The 22,084-nt window shown below is 40.6% G+C and overlaps 1 protein-coding gene across 1 annotated transcript; it reads left to right on the top strand.

Annotated features, from left to right (window-relative positions):
* Positions 1-1,266: 1,266 nt before the first annotated feature.
* On the top strand, positions 1,267-21,307 carry LOC149275976 (envoplakin-like). The gene is made up of 21 exons (XM_089504056.1): positions 1,267-1,331; positions 7,807-7,906; positions 8,263-8,417; positions 8,614-8,737; positions 9,628-9,750; positions 10,363-10,401; positions 10,500-10,661; positions 11,246-11,353; positions 11,730-11,825; positions 12,303-12,575; positions 12,687-12,841; positions 12,945-13,042; positions 13,381-13,586; positions 14,240-14,418; positions 14,838-14,976; positions 15,176-15,369; positions 15,778-15,928; positions 16,552-16,635; positions 17,237-17,347; positions 17,472-17,564; positions 17,846-21,307. The coding sequence occupies exons 1-21, from the start codon at positions 1,267-1,269 to the stop codon at positions 21,305-21,307; spliced, it is 6,117 nt and encodes a 2,038-aa protein (XP_089360182.1).
* The last annotated feature ends 777 nt before the right edge of the window (positions 21,308-22,084 follow it).

Here is a 22,084-nt window from a genome sequence, read left to right as displayed (position 1 = left end):
CATTTAGGCGTAGCCAGGTGTGGCTGCTATGTGTCATGTCAATAAGAGAATGCCAATGAAAAATGATTCTGAATTTCCCAAATAATGGACCAGTAAAACTATAATTCTAATTTACATTTTTACTTTACTTATTCTGGAAGGCAAATGGCTGAACTCTCAGCAGCTCTCAATTTATCTGATGATGTGAAAGAGCCCATTGAGTTTCTTGCCCAAGAAAACCAGTCCTAGACAATTAAACAACCTTCTTATATAGTACCTAATAAATTTACCCCATGGCAGAACACATGCTCTGTATCGCAAATATTGCCAGCAGAGGTTATACGTCAGTAATGGGCAACCAGTGCCCAAGGTCGGGTGCAACCAGCTTTTAGTTAATTCTATTTTGAGATCCACTGGTGTAATGGCGATTTACCACGCGAGCATGATGCTCTCATAGATGGACTCTATATTTTCTGAAATGTAATATATATTTTAACAGCGGTTTCAACGATTACATACTAGTTAAAAAAAAGAGTCAAAGAGGGACACAACCCTACTGTCAAAGTGAACCTCAAATCTCACCGTGTATACTAAATTCAGCTACAATGTTATTGTAGTGGATCTATGCCATGGGAATGGAATCTACTTAACCAAAATGGGTTTATTATTAACTATCTGAATTGGCTGTTTATTTTCAGGTGTTTCCTAAAACCCAGGCAACCTTGGCCCGTGTCTGCATTAAGTAATAATTTACATTCACATCACTACGGGCCCCATAGTGGAATGTATATATATATATATATATATATATATATATATATATAGGTATGCCATATGTAACTACTTAGAGGAGTACAGGGAATGCCAGGAGGTATAAATATATATATATATGCATAGCTACACCATATCTAACTTCTTGGAGGAGTGCGGGGAATGTCAGGAGGCAGTATTTGTACTTTTTACCTTAACTTTCAGAAAACCAGCCAAAAAATGCTCTTAAATTGCATTCTTGGGACAGTCTCTCTGGGTGGGGTCACAAAGTTAGTGTCTCTCCCTCTCGCGATCGAATCTAACTGGTTTTACAGGTTGCTTACACCTCTCTTCCCTTCATTCAGGTCTCATCGCCCAGGCTAGACCTCCTAGGAGGAGTAAGACGCCTCCTGCACCGATCTGTCCTACGACACTCCTGCTCTCCAGCTGGTGACTGTCATCTGTTCAGGTGCAGCGAACGTCAGGACCGAGCTTGGAATCTAAACGAAGGGGATAGTAAAGTGGCAACGCATCACCATGTTTAAGGGACAGAGCAAATCTCCTACGAAGTCTCCTACAAAGTCTCCTGCGAAATACAGCAAGTGAGTGAGAGCCGCAGCGGGGGGGGGAGGCTGAGGCTTGGGTGGTGGTCTTTGCCCGTTTAAGCTAAAGTTGGAGCAATAACTTGTAAAAATGTTTCTGCTACTTTGATACATTTTACCCTAAAAGCCTTAGTTTTACCTTGGTAACTCCAACCTTCCTTTTTAAAGTCTCTGACTTTTATGCTGTTCCTTCAGTATCCGATCTATTTAGATATTTTTATTAAATGGCATAAAATATAATACTAGTTTCTATCGGATGCATTTTAAATCAATTTACAATGTCTCTAAGGAATGTACTTATGTACTTATCTTTGCCTGGAAAATAATTCACTGCTTAAATACAATTACCTCTGTATTGTATGTGACGTGTAATTTAATTTGAAATATTTTGCTGTCAAGATATGACACATCTGTTGTGTAATCATGTAACCAATATGGTGTTTAACACACATGGTCCTGGGCTCTGCTGGAGAAACCCAACAGACTCTAGAAGCAAAAGTCAAGTGTTTAGGTCCCACAAGTCAGTCCTACAGATCTTGACGGACACATGACAGCAGTCCACTTCTTCCAATTCAGTCCAAAACATTTTGATTGCTTTATTTTGTTGCCCATAAGAATTTGCTTGTGGCAGCCAATCAGCACAAGCTCAGCCATGGGACCCCAAAGATGATAGTCCCGGGCAGCTGCCTTCTTCACTTTATAGTGATATAGTATAGTAGTGATATAGTATAGTAGGTTGAAAAAAGACTTCAGTCCATCAAGCGCAACCTTTCACACAAAACCCACTTGTAAAGTTCTAAAGTTGATCCAAAAGAAGGCATGAGAAAGACATTAAAATGTTTGACGCTTAGTGCAGGTTCTATAGGCAGGGAAAGAATTGAGAATATTTAGGATAATATTGGGGTGTTGTCTGTGATAAACTGAAAAGTTGACACCAGAGAGAACCTGATCAGCAAGCAGACAGCAGACAATAAATCAGTCAGTTTGTTCCACCCAAGCTGCCTTTTTCCACCACCTGTAAAACCTTGGACTATATTTGATCTCCACCTTCTTATGTATTATGAAGGATGCATCTTACGTACAGAGAACGAAGCTTTAAATTCCACTATTAGCTTTTAACTTCTCGGTTGGGGAGCTATTCCACGAATCCGCTCCTCTTCTGTTAGACATTCTTGCATTTTGCTATTAATTTGACTCAGCAAGTCATGCCCCATTTGCCAGCATTGGGCGTTCGGTGTTTGCTGGAACTCTAAGGTGTTTTAAATTGATTGACTTTGCAGTTACATACATAGTACTTAGTTACATAGTACATAAGGTTGAAAAAAAGACCTAAGTCTATCAAGTTCAACCCTTCTAACCTTCCTACTCTTGATCCAAAAGAAGGCAATAAAACCCTAATTAAGCTACTTCGAATTCTGCCATCAGGGGGAAAATTTCCTTCTTGACTTCAAAAGGCAATCAGGTTTCTCCTTGGATCAAGATGCTCTAAATATTCTATTTATAGCCCTGTATGTCATGCCTTTCTAAAAAAAAAAACAGACCCCTTTTGAAGGCATCTAATGTATTGGACAACACCACCGCCCTTGGCAGTGAATTCCATACCTTTATTGTCCTCACTGTAAAGAATCCCTTCGTTTGTCGTCTATGAAACCTGCGCTCTTCCAGTCTCAGAGGGTGACCTCTTCTTCTTTGTATATTTCTGTTAATGAACGTCACCGAAGTGCTCTTTATATTGGCCCTGCATATATTTATATAATGTTATCATATCCCCTCTAAGACGCTGTATCTTCCAATCCACTTATTAATTTTGTAGCCCTCCTTTGCACATTTTCTAGTTCCATAATGCCCTTTTTAAGGACAGGTGCCCACGACTGCCTCCACACTGCCTCTACTTAGGGCATTGGGAGGTTAATTAAGTTCTCCAAAAGCCATTCTCTTCTGAGAAGCTTTATGTGCTGTCTCCGTTCAGGTTTTATTGATAAAAGGGTGAGTTTTGGTTTGGAATGCAATAAAGTATTTTATAAGGGTGTGTTTCTGCAACAGAGAATTCACTCAGATGTGATGCTGCAATACAGAGGGTGATATAAATGGTCAGGCCAGAAGAAGTTTGGGTCAATACCAGTATGTCTTAACGTGACAATCTTATTAATAAACTGTATATTGTAAATGTTAAAGTTCTTGTTATTTATCGGGTTGGCCATTCACTGAGCCTCCACAAGTTCTTCGGGGTTGTTTTCTCCGTCCTTTATCTACCCGAAACATATCTATGCGTTCATTCTATTATGTGTACATCTTATTGTGCACCTGACTCAAAATCTATTGTTATTTTTCATTTTTTAATATTATTCATGCCAAATGTTGGATTATACATCTTAGACTTGTATCAAACAAAAGCCCTATCTATCTGTTCTTGAGTTGTATAATTTATGGGTACATGAAAAAAGAAAAAGGGCAAAAAAGGGAACGCCTAAAAAAAAACCTACTTGGGTGGGGAGGTGTAGATTTGGGTTCCACATAGGGACTGTTGCCTCTAAAACATGACAGTTGTGAGGTATGCATAGACAGTGATATTTTTGTTACCTAATCTCTGAGGTTAGAAAGAATGAGTGTGTTTTTGGAATCTGTCACGGGCAACGGCATCAATGCTATGCAGTGAATGACAAGGTGTGGCCCCTGCATTCTGGAATGATGGTCATTTTCTTTATCACTAAACAGGGTGATTTGCGTGACTTTATTGTCCCGACCCTTTCTGTTATCACACCCTCGGAACTGTGTGATTCATCGAGCCGGCTCCAATAATTTCAGCTCCATCAGATTTCAGCCCTTACTCATTGAGTACCTAGAACTACTACACTGGCCCCACTCCAGTCTTGCCTCGACTGCATATCCTCTTTTTTGGATATGTCGGTACTGGTCAGTTTGAGATAGATTAGTCAGTATAACGATATGTTGTGTATTTCCTCCATGAACATACCTCCTGCTTAAACATGCATTTCTCTGAGCTATATATGCTACAGGGTATTTTAGCGTCTAATATTATAGTTTCTTTGCCCATGGAAAACATGCATTGTTTGATCAAAAATCCATGCCCTACCTGCAAATTGGGAAAGCAGGGCTGCCCGGTGGAACACTGACAAAAAAATTGTGACTGTTCTTCAGAAAGCATGACACTTGGGAAGTATGTATTTGATACTTTAGAATAAAAGATGTACACATCTGTATGTAGCAACAACTTCTTTATAACTGGAGCAGGCAACAACAAATTATATCAAATGTTCACAGGGGAGGGCTCGCACCTTCTGACCCTGGGGTCAGGTAAAGCCAAGTGGCCCCATTGGCATCTTGCCCTCCCCGGTAACAAACATATGCAGAGTCACACATATTTACACACAAACTCTTACACTAACACACGCTTACACAAACTTACACACTAACACACATATACACCTCATGCAAACACATCCACATGCATACACTATCACACTCGCACATACTTTCACACTAACACACACACTAGCACACACTCCCTCTAACACACACACAGATTCACCTCCCTCACTCCTTTACCTTCTTACGCATTTACGTTGCCCGTGGTCTTCTTTCTGGTTGGTCACACACACTGCCAGTAGCCTGGCTTTAACCTCTGGGTCACCTAGCATCCCACTACATGACCCTGCCATATTTCTGCCTCCGCAACTGGTTGGACTGGCCCTTTTTGAAGAATTTTGGATGGGCCTGGGGGGGTCAATTGCTCCTTTCCCCGTTAAGGCCCACCTGCCCCTGCTTAAAGGAAATTAGGTTTCACAACATGTCGGTGAAACACATTTTCTTTCACTTATTTTAAAAATGTGTGTAAAAATACCTCATGGCCAATGTATCATTATTACGCCACTTGATGTGTACTTAGTCTGTGTAGACAATATTATAAAAGAACATGCAAATGTTAATTTTACTATAATTGTTTTAGGGAAAGGCTTTTCCTGTTGTTTATATACACACTGCGATACACTCATACCCTCCCCAAATATTCTGAGCTTCTAGAAAGAGGAGACCTCAGGGAAGGAAAGAGGGATAAAGAGATGTGGGACCCAAGAGAGACTGGACCTCCTAGAAAAAGACACTTGGGAGGTGTGGTACCATCAGTACCCACCGTCGAAGGAAGTAGGCCCAAAACGGCCATCTGGCACGCTGGTCAAGTTTGTTGGATGTCCACCTGCTGTGACCTCACACAGAAACAACACTATATCTCGTCTGATTCAGCTTTATCGCCTTGCATTGGTCTGAAAAAACCTGATTGGCGATAATGGAATAATTAAAAATCTCCCTGAAATAAAATCGGATTACGTGCTGAAGCGAAGCCTTGAATTGACCTTGCAGACTTTTCTCAACGTCTTGGCTCTATTTGCCTGTATTATAAGATAGATGTTATCCAGTTATGCTGTTTTTTTTAATAGATAGGGACTATTTCAAGTTACAGAGGCTACAATATGTGTCAGAACTAGCCTGTCAAATAAATAAAAGCATTCTAAAGTACTCTGATGTTAACATTCTCCTTTTTAACACATATAGCAGTCACCTGCTTGTAACGCTGCAGCTGCAGCACTCTCCAAGAATGCCCTCTAAGCGTTCCACGATCCAGCAACTCCTTTCATCCAATCACCATTGAGGAAACGGCACCTTCCGAAATCGACGGGAGGAAGAAATGCGCATGCGCATGGAAATCTCACACAAGCCGTCTGTGTTGGCTGGAGGCACCTCGTGTGTGCGAGGCCAAAACGCATGTCTTGTAAGGGAGAGGAGGGAAAACAGACAAAATATATAGAGGACTCTGATTAATCCCGCCATGCAAAAAAAAAAAAATACTACTCAGTAACACTCAGCTATCACATGCTTTTAAGTAAGTGTCCCAGGGGGCAATTGCCATTAGAGAACTGCCTTCCTACAGATTAGGGCCTCTAGCTCTAGAGGCCTGCTGTTTCTATTGCATAATCCGCCACTGGATGGATAGGGATACACAAACATACATACATACATACATACGCTACATACATGCTGTACATACATATGCTACATACATACATACATGTTACATACATACATACTCTACAAAAATACATACATACTGTATATACATACACTACATACATAAATACTGTACATACATACATACATACTGTACATACTGTATACACATACATAGTCCAGATATTAGCGGATATCCCTCGTTCTACCCCTCAGATACATCTGGAACACCTGGCTGAGAAGAGACGCCGTGACGTGTCAGTTTTAAGTTTGATGTCGATTTTAATAAAGACTGCTGAGCTTTACCGTATTCCTTTAGTGCGATTTGATATGCAAAACTTTGCTTATTTCTCCCAATCGAGGGATCTCGCTCATCATCAGGGTGCTGATTGTTTTTGATTGGTTCAGGAAGCACAAGCTATAGGGCATTTTAAATCGCTTAGGCAGCGCTGGACATCTTAACCTCTAGTATTTCTAGGAACATTTTGGTTTCTTGAACAGATGCCTAATATAACGTTTTTGTTTGGGTTGTAGGTCTGCTTTAAGTACTTCTAGCCAAGATATATATATATATATATATATAATGGATATGTGTATTATCACATACAATACAGTTTCCACATTTGAACTATTTTCTTATCACCATAGTAACCAAAAGACTGTCCAGTCACCAGGAGGTTGCTATACTGGTTGCTATAGAGATAACATTGCTTTTCAAACTTTGCGCCATAATCACTTTTAAGGCATAACTACCATATAAGACAAATAAGACATAGACTTCCAAGGACCTACTTCTAAAACAATTATTGATACAATAAATGTGTTATCGGTTGGCACAGTGAGAATGGGTTTAATATGAACCAATGAACGCTTCTCTGGCTCCTCTATCCCACCCTGACCCATGCCATGCCATGCCAGCCGCCTAATTCTCCATTCCCCTATTCGGGGGGCTGGAGAACTCTCCAAATATGAGAGCTGTATGCCACTTCCATACTGTCATCCGATCGCATACTAGTGAAGGTGAACCAGCTTAATAAGACCTTTACATTTTTTCCCCTCAATATTTTGCACCTTTAACCCATAAGGTGAAGGTTTTATGTCTATATAGTTATAACCCAGTAACATATCTGTGGCTAGCTTTAGCATATTAAGATATTTTATATTATAAAATAGTTCCTTAATTCTATAGAACGATGGTCTCTCCAGGTTAGTGGAACGTCACTCTGTTCTCACCAGCCGTTGATGGCATCCAGACTCTGCCAGTGGATTCACAATTTTAGTATACTGTACACACACACACACATATATATATATTTATGTATACATATGTGTATCTGATCCCTGAACCCCTCTACATGGATTACACATGTATGTGTACAGTTTAATTGTCATGCCATCACTATATTAACCAAACTTTTGTAATTTCTGACCCTTTTTTTCCTTTTTTTCACAGGGCGACTGCAAATGAACTGTCCCTGCTGATTTCGCGTATGCAGAAAAATGCTGACCAGGTTGAGAAGAATATAATTGAAACCCATCAGAAGCTGAAGCAGGTTGGTACCTCAACTAGACGTAATACTACTCAACATCACCGCGTTATTCCAGTGGTCATACCCCATTTCAGTTGACTTTCATGTAGTGATACCTGATTTTAAATAGATTACATATAACTAAATGGTTTAAGCCATGCCACGTGACTTTCCCATTATTAAAATTATATATTATATTCCTGTGTTGCCTCATATTTCTGGATATTACTACAGCTAACGTATCGAGCTGTTAAGCATCCTCAGCAATCGCCTTGATGGGTATGGCTTGGCTGTGGACCTACCTGCTGGTGACTTTGAAATGACTGTGATCTCTTATGTTACGAATTGCTCCCCTGACCTATTATTATTTTCGGTGGCAGGATGTAGGAAATTATGCCTTGAACAAAACCTTTCAGCACCAGAAGGAAAATGCACAGAATCTGAAGGAGTCCGAGCTGCTGCTGAAGGACCTGTTTCTGGATGTGGACAAAGCAAAGAAATACGGACATCCTCAGGCTAACGAGATAGAACAAGAGTGAGTCTGAAAGTAAAATCCACAAGCTAGTACATAGACTACTTCCGAGCAAAGCAATGGGCTAGTGAGATGGACCAAGATGCTAATCAGGAAAGGTTGGGGTGTTGGTGCCAACATGGTGGACATTCACAACTCATAGCCGGGGTTCTAAAGGACTAGGGAATGTGGGTTTTAACCTCTCTGTCTTTCTGCACAGCATCCGCCAGCTGCATGATCGCCTCAGCCAAGAGTGTACAGAATATAGGGACGTGTACGAGAAAATGAACCTCACCCCTCCAGGACCCAAAGTCAACTGGCCTCAAATCCTGGACAGCAAAAAGGTAAATGCATTTTAATGGCTGAGACACTATCCAGGGCTACCAGACCCATTTAGTGAAAGAGCAATAATACCCTAGCAGCAGAAAAGTCTCAAAAGTTATCAGGACTTCTCTCTCTTTGATATGAAAGATTCTTTTCTGGAATACGAGGCAGGTAACACAAGTCTCTTCAGGTTTTGATCAACTAAAACCCTATAAGAAATCCATGCGGCATTGCTTTTTTTCCTAGCAAAATTCTCAAGGCATTCTACTAAAGCTGTGATCTCATTAGGACACCTCGTTATTGAAGTTGTTTATTTTTATGTTATTTTTTATGTTTTTCTGTACCATAGAAGAATGGACAATTCTCAGACCAGGAATTGTTCTTCTAATGGATAACTAAGCATATATATTTGTTTATATTTCTAATGAACCTCTATTATCAGAAGGTGGTGGCTAGAAATCAAATCAAATATGCCATAATTCCATCATAATATTCTGTAGATTGTGTGTAATGAAGTCTGCCAATGGAAAGGATTCCCTAAATAACTAGCTGAAACCACTGAGAAGTAACAGAGCCCCCAAAAATGTATTATTGTATTGCTGTAAGATTATATGTAAGGTTGGGTAGGTAGTGGAGTCCGGTAAGCAGGATAACACACGGCAAACACAGAAATAGGAGCAGATCTACTAAATGGAGCATAGGTCAGTACACGAGCCGGGTTCAGGGTAACAGAGAGACAGCAAAATCTGTATAACAATAGCCAGGTTCGGACCCTGACAATTGCTCTTTAATGGCCCTTATAAAAAAAAGCGCAGAAACGTGTCCTTTCACTACAGACAGGCAGGTCAATAGCAGCAAGAAAGATTGATTCTACTACTTTAACATCAAACTGCTTTCCATTTCTCCCCAGAAAGAAATAAAGGACGGTGTGTATGGACCCAGCTTGAGAGATGTGGAGCATCAAGTCGCTGCACATAATATTTTACAGCGTGAGATAGATGAATATGGTACAGAAATTCGCAACCTACCCGAGGTAACTAGATTCTTGGTTCCTGTTCATCCCCCTTTTAATACATAATAATAATGTGTTTGCTTTGCAGCAGCTGCCTGGGGTTGTGCACTGCTGGAAAGTCTATAATCAACTAGTATTCTTAGAACCTTCTCTGTGGACGATTTCCTCAATATACTGCTGAGCAATATATAGCATGCTTTACATTTTGCTGGCCTTTTGAAAACATTATGATGGCAACCTCAAGCTGTAAAATAATTCATGTTTGCATTCTTACCGAGAGATCACTAGAAGTTCTAATGGTAGATAACCTAGTGCTCTTATACCTGTAGAGCTTCTAACATCTCTAAGTACAGATTCCTGAGTCCCAGGACTTATCCTAATGAACGTATGGCTTCATCACCATTTACCCCAATAATGTCTATACTTGTAGGACGGTGAGAGAGATGATCACGGTATCACAAAAGTACCTATTTAATGTTATGAAGATATCATTAGATATTTTGTCCATCTTGATGTTATGAGCCAGATTTTTGACCGGTGTTAATTAACAATACCTCAAAAGAATGTTTTTTCTTTGATACTCTAATACACCATCATTTCTTCCTCTCATTTTTACATTCCCTGTTAACATAGGAGAATGCAAGTATTAAGAACCAGTATCGAGAACTGCAGGTGAGTTTAACACAAAGTGCTTGTAAGTATATTGTGTTCTAGCCCAGGAATAATGGCTTTTTATGATAACATCCTATTTGCCTTTTCCATGGGTATAGGAAGACTCCACATGGAGGGGCCGGCATCTGGGCAGCCTTTATAATCACTTGAATGGCTGCACAAAAGAACTGGCCTACCTGAGCGACGAGCAGAACAAGATCCTGAAGCAGGATTGGAGTGACCAGATACCAGACGTGGTTGGGACCCGCAGGCAATATGAGGTAGGTAGCTTGAAGACACCCTGGCCGCTCTCAGTTATTATATGTCTAGCTTATTCCGATACATACTGAATCTACTGATGCACTATGGTTTATGGGCAGTTTCCCTGATACAATGCTGTCCTGTAGACCTTCTCAATATAGTACCTACTACATAAAGTAGGCAGACCTCTCAAAGAAAGTTAAGGTGGACACTTGGCAAGCACCATCATAAACTACACAACGGAGAATTTCTCTAGTGAGACTTGAAGGTGAAGACGATTACGTAATACAATTATGTTTAGTATCTAACGAGGGGTTTATTCTCTAAAAGGCTATTTAGTGGATCAAATTTGGTTTTAAACTTGAGTGTTTATTTAATGATTTGTGTGTGTGAAGTTAAGTGCATGTATTTTATGGGTCTATTTGGATGTTTCCAGCTGGCTTCCTTCTTGGAACCAAGTACTGTTTTCATTCCATTTTATGATAAAAGAAAAGTTCTTTGTAATGATTATTTTCTGATGGGCAGCTCTACTGGGGTAGTTACTACCAAGGCTGTCTATGTGGACCTTTTGGAGGCCCTATAATAACCCTGTGTTCTTTTTCAGCGTTTTAAGTCAGAAGACCTGTTGCCCCAGGAGGAGAAAGTGAATGATCTTCTAGATGACGGGGATAGATTGGTGGAACTTAAGCACCCAGCCTCCAACAGCATCCAGGTGAGGACATTATGCCAGTTCACACTGTAAATGTAGCAGGTGATCGTGCCGGGCATCACAGCTCACAAATCTGCACCCCAAATAAACAATAAACCATCTAGCTTTCTGAGTCTGCTTTATGTGACCATATGGTATCCTCCACTAAGACCATGTGCTACTAATACTAACGCCACTGCAATAACATGTCTTTGTTCGAACATCTAATATATTTAATTAAACGCCTGTTACTCGCACTGTGGCTGGCTTACATGGGCTACATGGTGCACGTTGTTCTTGTTAATAGCATTAATTAAATGGGTGATTTACATTTGCTAATAATATTGATTACTTGATGCTGCATACGACACGTGATAACATATCCTTGCTTGTTTTATAGGCTCACAATGATGCTCTAAAAGGAGAATGGCAGAATTTCTTAAACCTTTGCATCTGTCAGGAAACTCATCTAAAAAATGCAGAGGATTACAAAAAGGTAAAAAACTTGGAAGTTAAAAAAACCATAGTGCTTGTACATGCTCAACAGCAAATGTGTTCCATACAGAGGTGCTGAGCATTGACCTAAACATATAACGAGTCTTTGTGTTAGTTAGTGGCAGGAGGGCAATTATTTTTGCCTCAAAATAAGGTAACTTTGCCCCTTTTATTAGCCCTTTAAAAATACACAACATTTTAAGCCAAGACGTGGAGAGAAATGTTTGTTTAACAAGTGTGTGTAGTGTTTGCATTGTAAATCAGTCTTTTATATGGTTGTCCAACCCTATGAAAAGAAATCATCTAGGGTAATTCTTCTTTGCTGACTGGGTAATAATCCAGGTGAGAAGTAGCAGATGTGCTATACAAAAAGTCTAGGAGAAGTGATACTTTGCAGCGTGTTAAAGGTGAATGATTTGAGATATGTGCAAGACCAGAGAAGGTAGACACAACTATGACTTTTCTGTCCTCGTAACAGTTTCAGGAAGGTGCAGATTCTGTTTCCCAAACCTTCAAAAACTTCAACCAGAACCTCGACAGCAAATACAGCCAGACTAAATCCGTGAGTCCTGGGGCTCTCTCTGAGCTCCAGCTGCAGCTGGAGAAAGATGAGAAGCAGCTCATACAGGCCGAGAAGAACTTGGCGGACCTCAAACAGAGGAGTTCGGATATTGTGCCAATCAAACAGCGGAGGATGAAGCCCAGAGAGCCCGTAACTGTAGATACTATCTGCGACTGGGACTCAGGAGACGTAAGACCATTTTGTTGTGAGATAAGAAGTTGGGTTTATCTTCAGAGGCATCTGTTGAGGCATAGTTTGTCTAACCTGTATTGTTAACCAACCAACAATCCCTCCACACAGGTTCAGCTCAATAAGGGGGAGACCTACACGCTAAAGGACAACAGCAAGAGAGAGAGTTGGGTCGTGCAAAACTCCAAAGGAGAGGCTAAGGATGCCCCAGCCACCTGTTTTGTGATCCCTCCTCCAGACTTGGAGTCTGTTGAACGGGTGAAGAGGTGAGCTTAAGGATGGGTTCGTTTTCTTATTGAACTCATTTTGTTTGTGAAAATTAATTTCCTCACTTTTTCACCCGTGTGAATTGGCTTTTTTCATGTTCAGGCTGGAGGGAGAGCTGAGTGATCTTAAGAAGAAAAAGGTATCGGTGCAAAATGCCCTGAAGTCCAGCAGCAGGGAATCCACCAAACCCATCCAGCTGGGTAAGTTGGGTAACCCTACTCTCTACATATTAACATTGGTCTTCATCGTAGGCAAGAGTAATAACCGCATAAATTACATGAAATAAAGGATGAACAAAGGTGTACTTTAAAGTAAACCCTACTAGGATGTCTCCTAAACAACTGCTGAGCAGCTCTTTAGAACTGGAGATTCCATGCTTCTGAGAGAACACTCTCCCCCACGCGCACTCTTTCTATAACTCTTTGGTTGACACAGCATAGCATCATTTACAACACCAGCTGTAGGGTGTATTAAACACCGAATCATGTGCTTGATCCCAGCCGCTTTAGTTTGAAAATGTTTCCTAACCTTTGGACAGCTCCAGTCGGCACTCCTCCTGTACCACCAGCCAGAACCTCCAGCGTACCCAGTGAGGACCCCAAGGGTGCACAGATTCTCAATAAACTGGACAAGATCTATGCAGACCTGCAAGACACCGAAATAGAGGTGCTAGCAAGGGTGCGCTCACCTGTCAGCCGGTCCTCACCTAGCCAGGACCTGACCGGGAGACTGAAGGAGCAAGAGGTGAGTAAACTAGATAAATAAGTGAGATTAGAAGTGGGAGCCAAAAGCAGACAAGGAAGGGTGTGGGCTAGGATAAACAATTGTGCAATAAAGTGGGAATAAAAGTGAAGGAATGTTAGGGTTACAGGTGCTGTTCTACTTATTCTGCTGCATTATCAAATACAACATAAGATACATCATTCCTACAAGCATTGCTTAGTCAAGAAATAATTCTTCACGTAAATCATTTATCATTTTTGCCAGGTATAGATTGGTCATGTGACACAAAAGCAGGCACTGATAGGCCATGTTGCCATAGAAACTTCATTCTTAAAGAGTTATTTGTTGATTTATATGAATAATCCTTCTGGGGGGGCAGATCTACTAAGGTTTATTTAAATAGAAATATAGTGAAGTGGACCTTTAAAGTGAAGCTAACAAACTGCTAGACTACATGTATGACCAACTTTGAAAAACAAAACTGTATCATTTAGAAGTTGATAGGTTTAAGAGGGTCCAAACCGGCTAAAGATAAGAAAATAAAGAGGTAGATGTGACACCAAATCTGGGCCAAATCAATATAATATAGACAACTCAAATGATAATATAGTTGTAGAACTTGATTTTGTTGTTCAATTACACATAAAGACCTAGTTATTATTAATAATTCTCAGGGAACTGCTCGGCACCTGGACGGCATCGCGTCTGAGAAGGATGCTGCTCAGAGGGAATGTGAAAGCTTCCTGGCCAAGATGCCATCTGGACCCGTAGCCTCTCAGCTTCCCAGCTCTCTTACCAAGACCAACAACAAATACAATGAAGTCAAGGCTCTGACATCACTCTATGGAGAAGAGTATGTAGCTTTTAAAGCCAAAAGGCCTGTGCAACTTGTTCTACAGCAACTACAGCCAGTATTTTGGTGATTGAGGGTGATGAATGATATGTACAAAAAAAGCTTACAAGATACGATATGAGCTCCAACAGGCCAATAGACCTTGAACTCTTTAAAGAGGCTACAAACTCCCTTCTTTCACAGATTGAGCATTGAGGATAGCAAGAGCCCACAACTTCAACAGCCTCTTTCATACTGGATCCTTACCAAGGCTCTCCCCAATCTATTCTAGATTATAAAATAACTTGAGCAGGGCTCTCCTTTAGTTTCCACATTTTTATTGGATGCACCATTTGCTATCTCCTGATTACCCATTATTACCCATTATACATCCTAGCGATATCAATAATGGGCAAATTCCTATGATTTCTTCCCCCCAGAGCTAAAGCATCACTAAACTTGGAAAATCAAATCAAGAAAACAGATGATATGATCAGTGGATTTGAGGGATGGTTGGCAAAGGATGGACTCGTTCCATACACCCCCAATGCCTTGCAGGAAAGAGTCAGTGAGATCCAGGTAAGACGTAGGAGTATGATCATGCGGCTCAAAATAAATATGATGAAAGTAATTGGGTATTAGTAGTGTCCTGTGATTAACTATGAGTGCGATAAAGAAACCAAGCCAGCAGGTCATGTCATGTATTCCCTAACTACTCCCTTTATCACGGAGTGTGGGCAAAGTCTTGGTTTCACACCATGTATCCCTTCATCTCTAGAAAATGAGGAAAGAACTTGTGGACAAACAGGACAATCTCCTGAAACTTAACAGGAGTTTGAAGGATACAGAGTTGGCATGCAATGCCTTACAGAGCAATACCCAGGAACACAGCCCTGACCTTCCACGCCAGCGGGTCCAAGTTCAACGGCAAAATGACAGATACCACGCCATAGCTGACCAGCTGGATCAGAGGTGAGAAGACGCAGACACGTCCAAAAAAATGAGGAGAGTTTCAGTGTTAGCTACCGAAACTCCATATTGAAACAAACGAACTATAAAACTACAAAAGTTCTTGCGAATATATAATATAGTAAATGATCAATAAATATTTATACGTGCAATTCCAATATTATATATATATAATAAATATGCTATAAATATTAGATTGATAAAGCTTAGCAAATAAATACATCAAAGTAACCACTTAGAAACTACACAGACTGGGGGCACTTAGATACAAAGCGGACAATTTCATTGTAGGTGTTATGTGATGTATTATGGGAACCATATTGTGCTAGTCTATCTGGGGCTTTGTATCAATGTGAACCTTTTTTCCCAGAAGGTGCATTGTGTTAAATTTATGGATTTATTTCCTGGCAGAGAGAAGATGCTGAGAGATGCTAATCTGCCATACCAGCAATTTAAATCCACCAGTGAAGGTCTGGACCTCTGGCTAAAAAACCTTCCACGGAATCAGGTGACCTCATCAGATGGACCAAGCCAGGTCAACTACAAGCTGCAATCCCAGAAGGTGAGCGAAAGGGAGATTTAATGACACTCTGGGCCACATCTTTTAAGGCAATTGCCCAATGGACCAAGGCTGATGGGTTTTAATGGGGAATTTACAATTAATGTACGAGCATCACAGCTAGGTCGTTGGATCATATAAAAACAGAGCTTGATTTTCCCATGTGATAGTTGACTAAAGCAAAACGCTATTTGTGTTAAGCGCAGTGAAGACTTCAATGAATTCATTTCAAAGTGCAGTTGAGTTATTGTAATGCTGTCAAACTGACTGGCCAAAAAATACAATACAATCCAACCTGCTCACCATGATATTCTCCCTTTACCGGTCCTGGACTGTTTTGAACCCATAACGTTCCCATGAGACTCCTCTATACACATATCTATTCCAACATATTAAATACATAATACATTAGGGAGAATTTTAGGGTAAGTGAGTAAATTATATCCTTTTGACATTATGAACATTTTTTTTTGACAGAGCTCTCTGTATTTGAAGGGCCAGCACCCTAGACATCTAAGAGTACACATAGTATATGGAAACCAAAAACATAAAAATATATATATTTAGTGCATAGCCTTCAATGCAAGGGGGCACTTAACTGATCTGATTGAGTTGTTTCCTAACAGAGACTGGTGGATGAGATCCAGAGGAAGGAGCCAGAAAAAAACAACATGGTGAAGCTGTCACATGACCTTGTGAATACACTTGGGGTAGGTGCATTTATCAGCTTCTGTTCTTATCAGTCAAACCCCAGTAGAAAAATATAACTAGACGCATCTTAGATTTCACTTCAGCTCAAGAACTGTGATCTACATAGAAAGTTGACCCTGCTGGTGATGCATGCCAGTGGTTATGTTCCCATAAAGGTTTTGGCCAACTACAGTAGGCAGCGTGACCAATTTTAACTTTCACAGGAATGGTGTCCATTACCACAGGCAGTTAATGACACATCTGGTGTGAACTAGGAATCTTTTGGGAATGTAGAATGGTGCAAAACCGTATTAACTAGATTTTGAGTTCATGCCAGAAAAAACAGGTATACCATAGGAAGGGTAGGTAATGTGTTTGTGACAAATCTTTTTTAATTTGTTGGTGCATATAGGATATTTCAGCAAATGTTCTCCATAAAATCTGTTGCTGACCTCCCTTGACTCCTAGTGATGCTTGGTGCACACCAGCAGCTTGTTAAGAAACATCAAGATATTATTTGTTTCTCCAGCTAGATATGGATTAATGACTTGTGCTGGTTTTACAAGTCAGGATGATACTCAAAATATCGGGTGGAAATAAACAATTAACTTTAATTATTAGGAGTATGAGGCACTTGCTGATCGTTACTGCTCTACTTTGGAAACCTCAATTGGTGCTACTGATCCTAAAATGCCACGGGTCTCCACATTACAAGAGGGCATTGAAAATAAGGTGAGGTCAATCACAAAAAGAACATGGTGGCTAAGGTTAAATGTATAAATTAATTCATGTTGGGAGACTTCATCTTTACTTCACTAAATTATATGTACCCCCATTGTCTGGTTTCTTTCAACAGGAAAAAGATCTGGTCAAGCGTTACACTGAGGCAGCGGTGGAGAGTAAGCAACAACTCAGCCAGATGGACTTTGCAAAGAGAGTACTAGACAAGGTAATATCTTTGAGTCTTGTGACTCAACTGTCTATTTAGCCACTTGCCTTATATATTATTAAATTCTTGTGCATAACTGGTATTATGTTACTCATATGACTACAGATCCTGTGGTGTCATACAAGTGGATTTTTCATTGGCATGATAGTGTCCTCTTACAAAAAACTGTTCCTCTTTAACTTAGTTCGGTTTTTAGTTCAACCGTGCAGTAACGACTTAGCATTGAGACTGTCGTACCTTTTCTATCTATACCAACCAATGCATGTATATTTCGTTTTCAGTCAGATACTCAAGATGGCGTCCAACTAGCAGTGCAGAATAACTTGCGTTCAGAAAATGTACGTAGATCCATTCAAGAGGCGGAATCTCTCTCCAGGGACCTGGACGATGAAAAAAGAAAGGTTGCTGAGGTACAGCAGGCACTGGAAGAGAACCGAAAGAGACTGCTCTTGCTGAAGACACAAAGACCCGTAGAACGGCTGGAGGAAAAAGAGGTGGTACAGTATTACAGAGAGCCCCGCTTGGAAAGTGAGCTGGCAACATTGAGAAGCCAAGTAGAGAATGCACATAAAGAAAGAGAGAAAACACAGTCAGAGATAGAAGTGGTGAGCAAGAAGTTGGTTACCTTGGAGAGCCAACGAAAAAACATCAAACCACAATTACTTACCAAAGAAGTCACAGAGATAGAGAGAGATCCCAATATAGAATCGCAAGCCCAATCCCTAAGGAAAGAGATTAAGGAGTTGAAGGAGGAGAACAACTCCATTTCTGTAGAGCTAGAGTATCTGAGAAAAGAAGTGTTGGCTCTGGAGCAGAAGCAGCCAAACATTAAAGAAAAGGTTGTCCTGAAAGAAGTGGTGAAACTGGAGAGAGACCCAGACATGGTAAAAGCCACCAGAGCATTGCAAATGCAGATTGACGATGACACCTTCAGGAGAAAATCCCTTAAGGACAACATTTTGAAGCTGAGAAGCAAGACAGAGGACCTGGAAAAAATGATTGCAACAGTGGAACCCAAGGTCATTGTGAAGGAGGTAAAGAAAGTGGAGCAAGACCCAGAAATATTAAAGGAAGCTGCCAGGCTCAGAACACTAATAGAAGAAGAGAGGAATAAGACTTTGACGGTGACTTGTGAGTTGACAGAACTACAGTCAAAGTATGTGGTAGTAGAAAAGCAGAAACCCAAGATAGAAATCAAAGAACGAGTTAATGAAATATTTGTTGTGGAGCCGGAAACTGAGAAAGAGATTTCTCATTTGAAGAGTTCGCTGAAGGAGATCAGTTCTCAAAGTTCTACTCAGGTAAAGCAGTTGGATACAATCCACAATGAACTGATTGTTTTACGATCACAGAGACCTGTGGTAGAATATAAAGAAATAGTCCAGGAGGTAGTGAAGTTGGAAAAGACACCTGAGGTAATGAAGGAAATTGAGAGGCTGAGAGGACAAGTCAAGGATCTGGAGTCAACCAGCAGTAGGTACTTGGAACAGAAGTCAAAACTATCTAAGGAAAGAGATGAATGGAAAAGGGAGAGGTCAAAAGTAGAGACAAAAACAGTCAACAAGGAGGTGGTCAAGTATGAAAATGACCCTGTGTTGTTGAAAGAAGCAGAGCGTTTACGCCAGGAAGTACGTGAAGAGTCCCAAAAGAGGAGGGCAGTGGAAGATACAGTTTATGATTTGCAAAACAAATATATGTTGTTGGAAAGGAGGAAGCCAGAGGAAAGGGTGGTGGTGCAAGAAGTCATCAACCTGCAGAAAGATCCCAAGATAGCAGAGGATCACTACAGACTCAGCAGAACCTTGGATGAAGAAGTCAGTAATAGACGTCGCCTTGAGCGTGATGTCCAGCAGTTACGCAATCTGGTGGAGGAAAATGAAAAACTACTGAACTTCCAAGAGGAAAGAGATAAAAAGCTGGCTGCAGAAAAAGAATTGCGCCAGATCACACTGAGGATCAAGGAAATTGAGGAAAGCCCTCCACCTGTACAGGAGAAGATTGTGATGGAGGAAGTGGTGAAAGTCGAAAAGGATCCCATGTTAGAGAAATCAGCCAACACACTGCGCATTGACCTTGATAAAGAAAGGAGCAACATTCTGAACATCGAAAGAGAATGTAAAAATCTTCAGGTAAAGGTAGATATTTTACAGAGAGAAAAATCAATAGAAAAAACAATCTACAAGGAGGTCATCCGTGTAGAGAAAGACAAGGTGCTGCAGAATGAGAGAGCCAGGCTGAGAGAACTTTATAATAAAGAGCGTAATGCAAGGCATAACAAGGAGGATGAGACTAGAAGACTCAAGGAGAGACTTGAGAGGGTGGATGCAACAAAGAGGACATGGTCAAAGGAAGAAGCAGAGCTTCAAAAAGCCAGAGCAAAAGCCCAAAAAGAGAAGTCAGAAATTGAAAGTAAGCTATTAGAACTTAAAAGACAGCAGCAGCAAAAAAGTGTGTTCCTAAGCAAGGAGTCAGAACTGCTCACACAGAAAGCAGAAAATAAACGTCAGAAGAAAATGCAGATGGGCCACGAGCTGTCCCTGTTGGAATCCAAAATTCTGAAAGAAAAGGACAGCATCTATGAGAAGGAAAGAACCATAAGAGAGCTACAGTCTCGTGTCAATCGTGAAGAACGCAATCAAGAAACACAGATGAGAGAAACCAACGTCTCCACGAAAATATCAATCCTAGACCCAGATACTGGCAAGGAAATGTCACCCTATGAAGCCTACAGGAGAGGCATTATAGACAGGGACCAATATATCCAGCTGCAAGAGCTAGAGTGTGACTGGGAAGAGATATCCACCATGGGGTCAAGTGGTGAAATCTCTGTCCTTTTGGATAAGAAGAGTGGTAAGCAGTATTCCATTGAAGACGCTTTGAGGACTAGAAAAATTACCAAAGAAGAACTGCAGATGTACAGGGATGGCAGACTACCAATTTCAGAGTTTGCCCTTCTGGTGGCTGGAGAAAATAAGCCACATTCAATGTCCATTGGTTCCATAATTGGTAATAGGTCCCCAGTTGTTTCCCCAACCAGCCACACGCAGACCCGCACATTCTTCACTCAAAGTGCCCCACCCAAGGTCTTCCACGATGACAGCTTTCCAATTTCTGGAGTCTATGACACAACTGTAGACAGCAAATGCACCATCAGAAGTGCTTTGGCAAGAAAAATGATAGATCCTGTAACAGGACAGAAACTGCTAGAGGCACAGGCTGCCACTGGTGGTATTATCGACATATTAAGCAAAGACCGCTTCTCAGTTCATAAAGCGATAGACCGTGGGATGATTGATGGAAGCAACACACCAAGCCTCCTCCAAGCTCAGAAAGCTTTCACAGGTGTTGAGGACCCAGTAACTAAGAAGCGTCTGTCTGTGGGAGAGGCTGTGCAGAAAGGTCTAATGTCAATGGAAACAGCCTTGCCATATTTAGTAGTCCAACACCTTACAGGAGGTCTTATCGATACCAAGAAGACGGGGAGAATTCCGCTGTCCGAGGCTGTACAGCAAGGAATGGTAAGCAAAGACATCGCTGCTCAGATCCAGGATGAGACAAACTATGAGAAAAATCTTATAGACCCAATCACTAAAGAAAAAGTGAATTACAAGGAGGCCATGGCTCGGTGTCGGCGAGACCCAGGAAGCGGACTCCTGTTATTCCAAGCAGCTTCAGAGGCCTACCAACCTACTCTCTATCGTCCTGTGAATACCATCCCATCCTTAAAATCCTACAAATACTAAGGGCGGAGATCACCTCTTATTATTGTATGAATTTAATATAATGTAATGTTTACTGAGCTGTGTTCTAGTATCCTACTTTATCATACTATTATGGATTCTTTATAATGAATCTACTGTATCTTTGGTGTCCACTGTTCTGTCAATAAACTAGTTTTCTTACTATATTTAACAGTCAATTAACTGGAAACTTGTCTTGAGCTTTTTAATCTTCATCTCTTCATCAAATATAAATTTTTGTAGATTTCATATAAAGGAGCACTAGAGATCATTTCTTCTGCCACCCTGCTTGAATCCCACAAAATGACAAGCAGAAGGTCCAGGGTATGATTAAGGAAACTCTTAGCGGCCAATGTATTGGTCAACTTCTTTTAATGTTTCTAAAACAAAATTGCAGATCTACCAACTGGTTTTTATACACCACCAGTACAATAATCTTTCGGATGCCTCGGATTCAATGACCAAAGCCCTTACAATACCTTTTTACACTTGAATTATTATTTTGGTATCTGAAGGTAGCATCTCTTACATCTTAAAACATATATATTATTATGACTAAGAGGTGTCAACAACTTATATACACTATTTTCTCTAGGACCATTTTCTCATTATCTATCTTCTGTTCTTCAATCAGAATATAGAAATAGATACATATGTACATAGATACAACTATGTACATATAATGACATTATGAAGGCATGACATCATATATACAACATGAAACTCCAGTGAAGTGGTTTTTGGATAACAGATTGATGCTTATAAGCTGATATCAGCTGC

This window comes from Sceloporus occidentalis, unplaced genomic scaffold (genome assembly GCF_023333645.1).
Source record: "Sceloporus occidentalis isolate IW3139 unplaced genomic scaffold, rSceOcc1.0.p SCAF_253, whole genome shotgun sequence".
NCBI lineage: Eukaryota > Metazoa > Chordata > Lepidosauria > Squamata > Phrynosomatidae > Sceloporus > Sceloporus occidentalis.
This window is presented reverse-complemented; position numbering and strand designations above follow the sequence as displayed.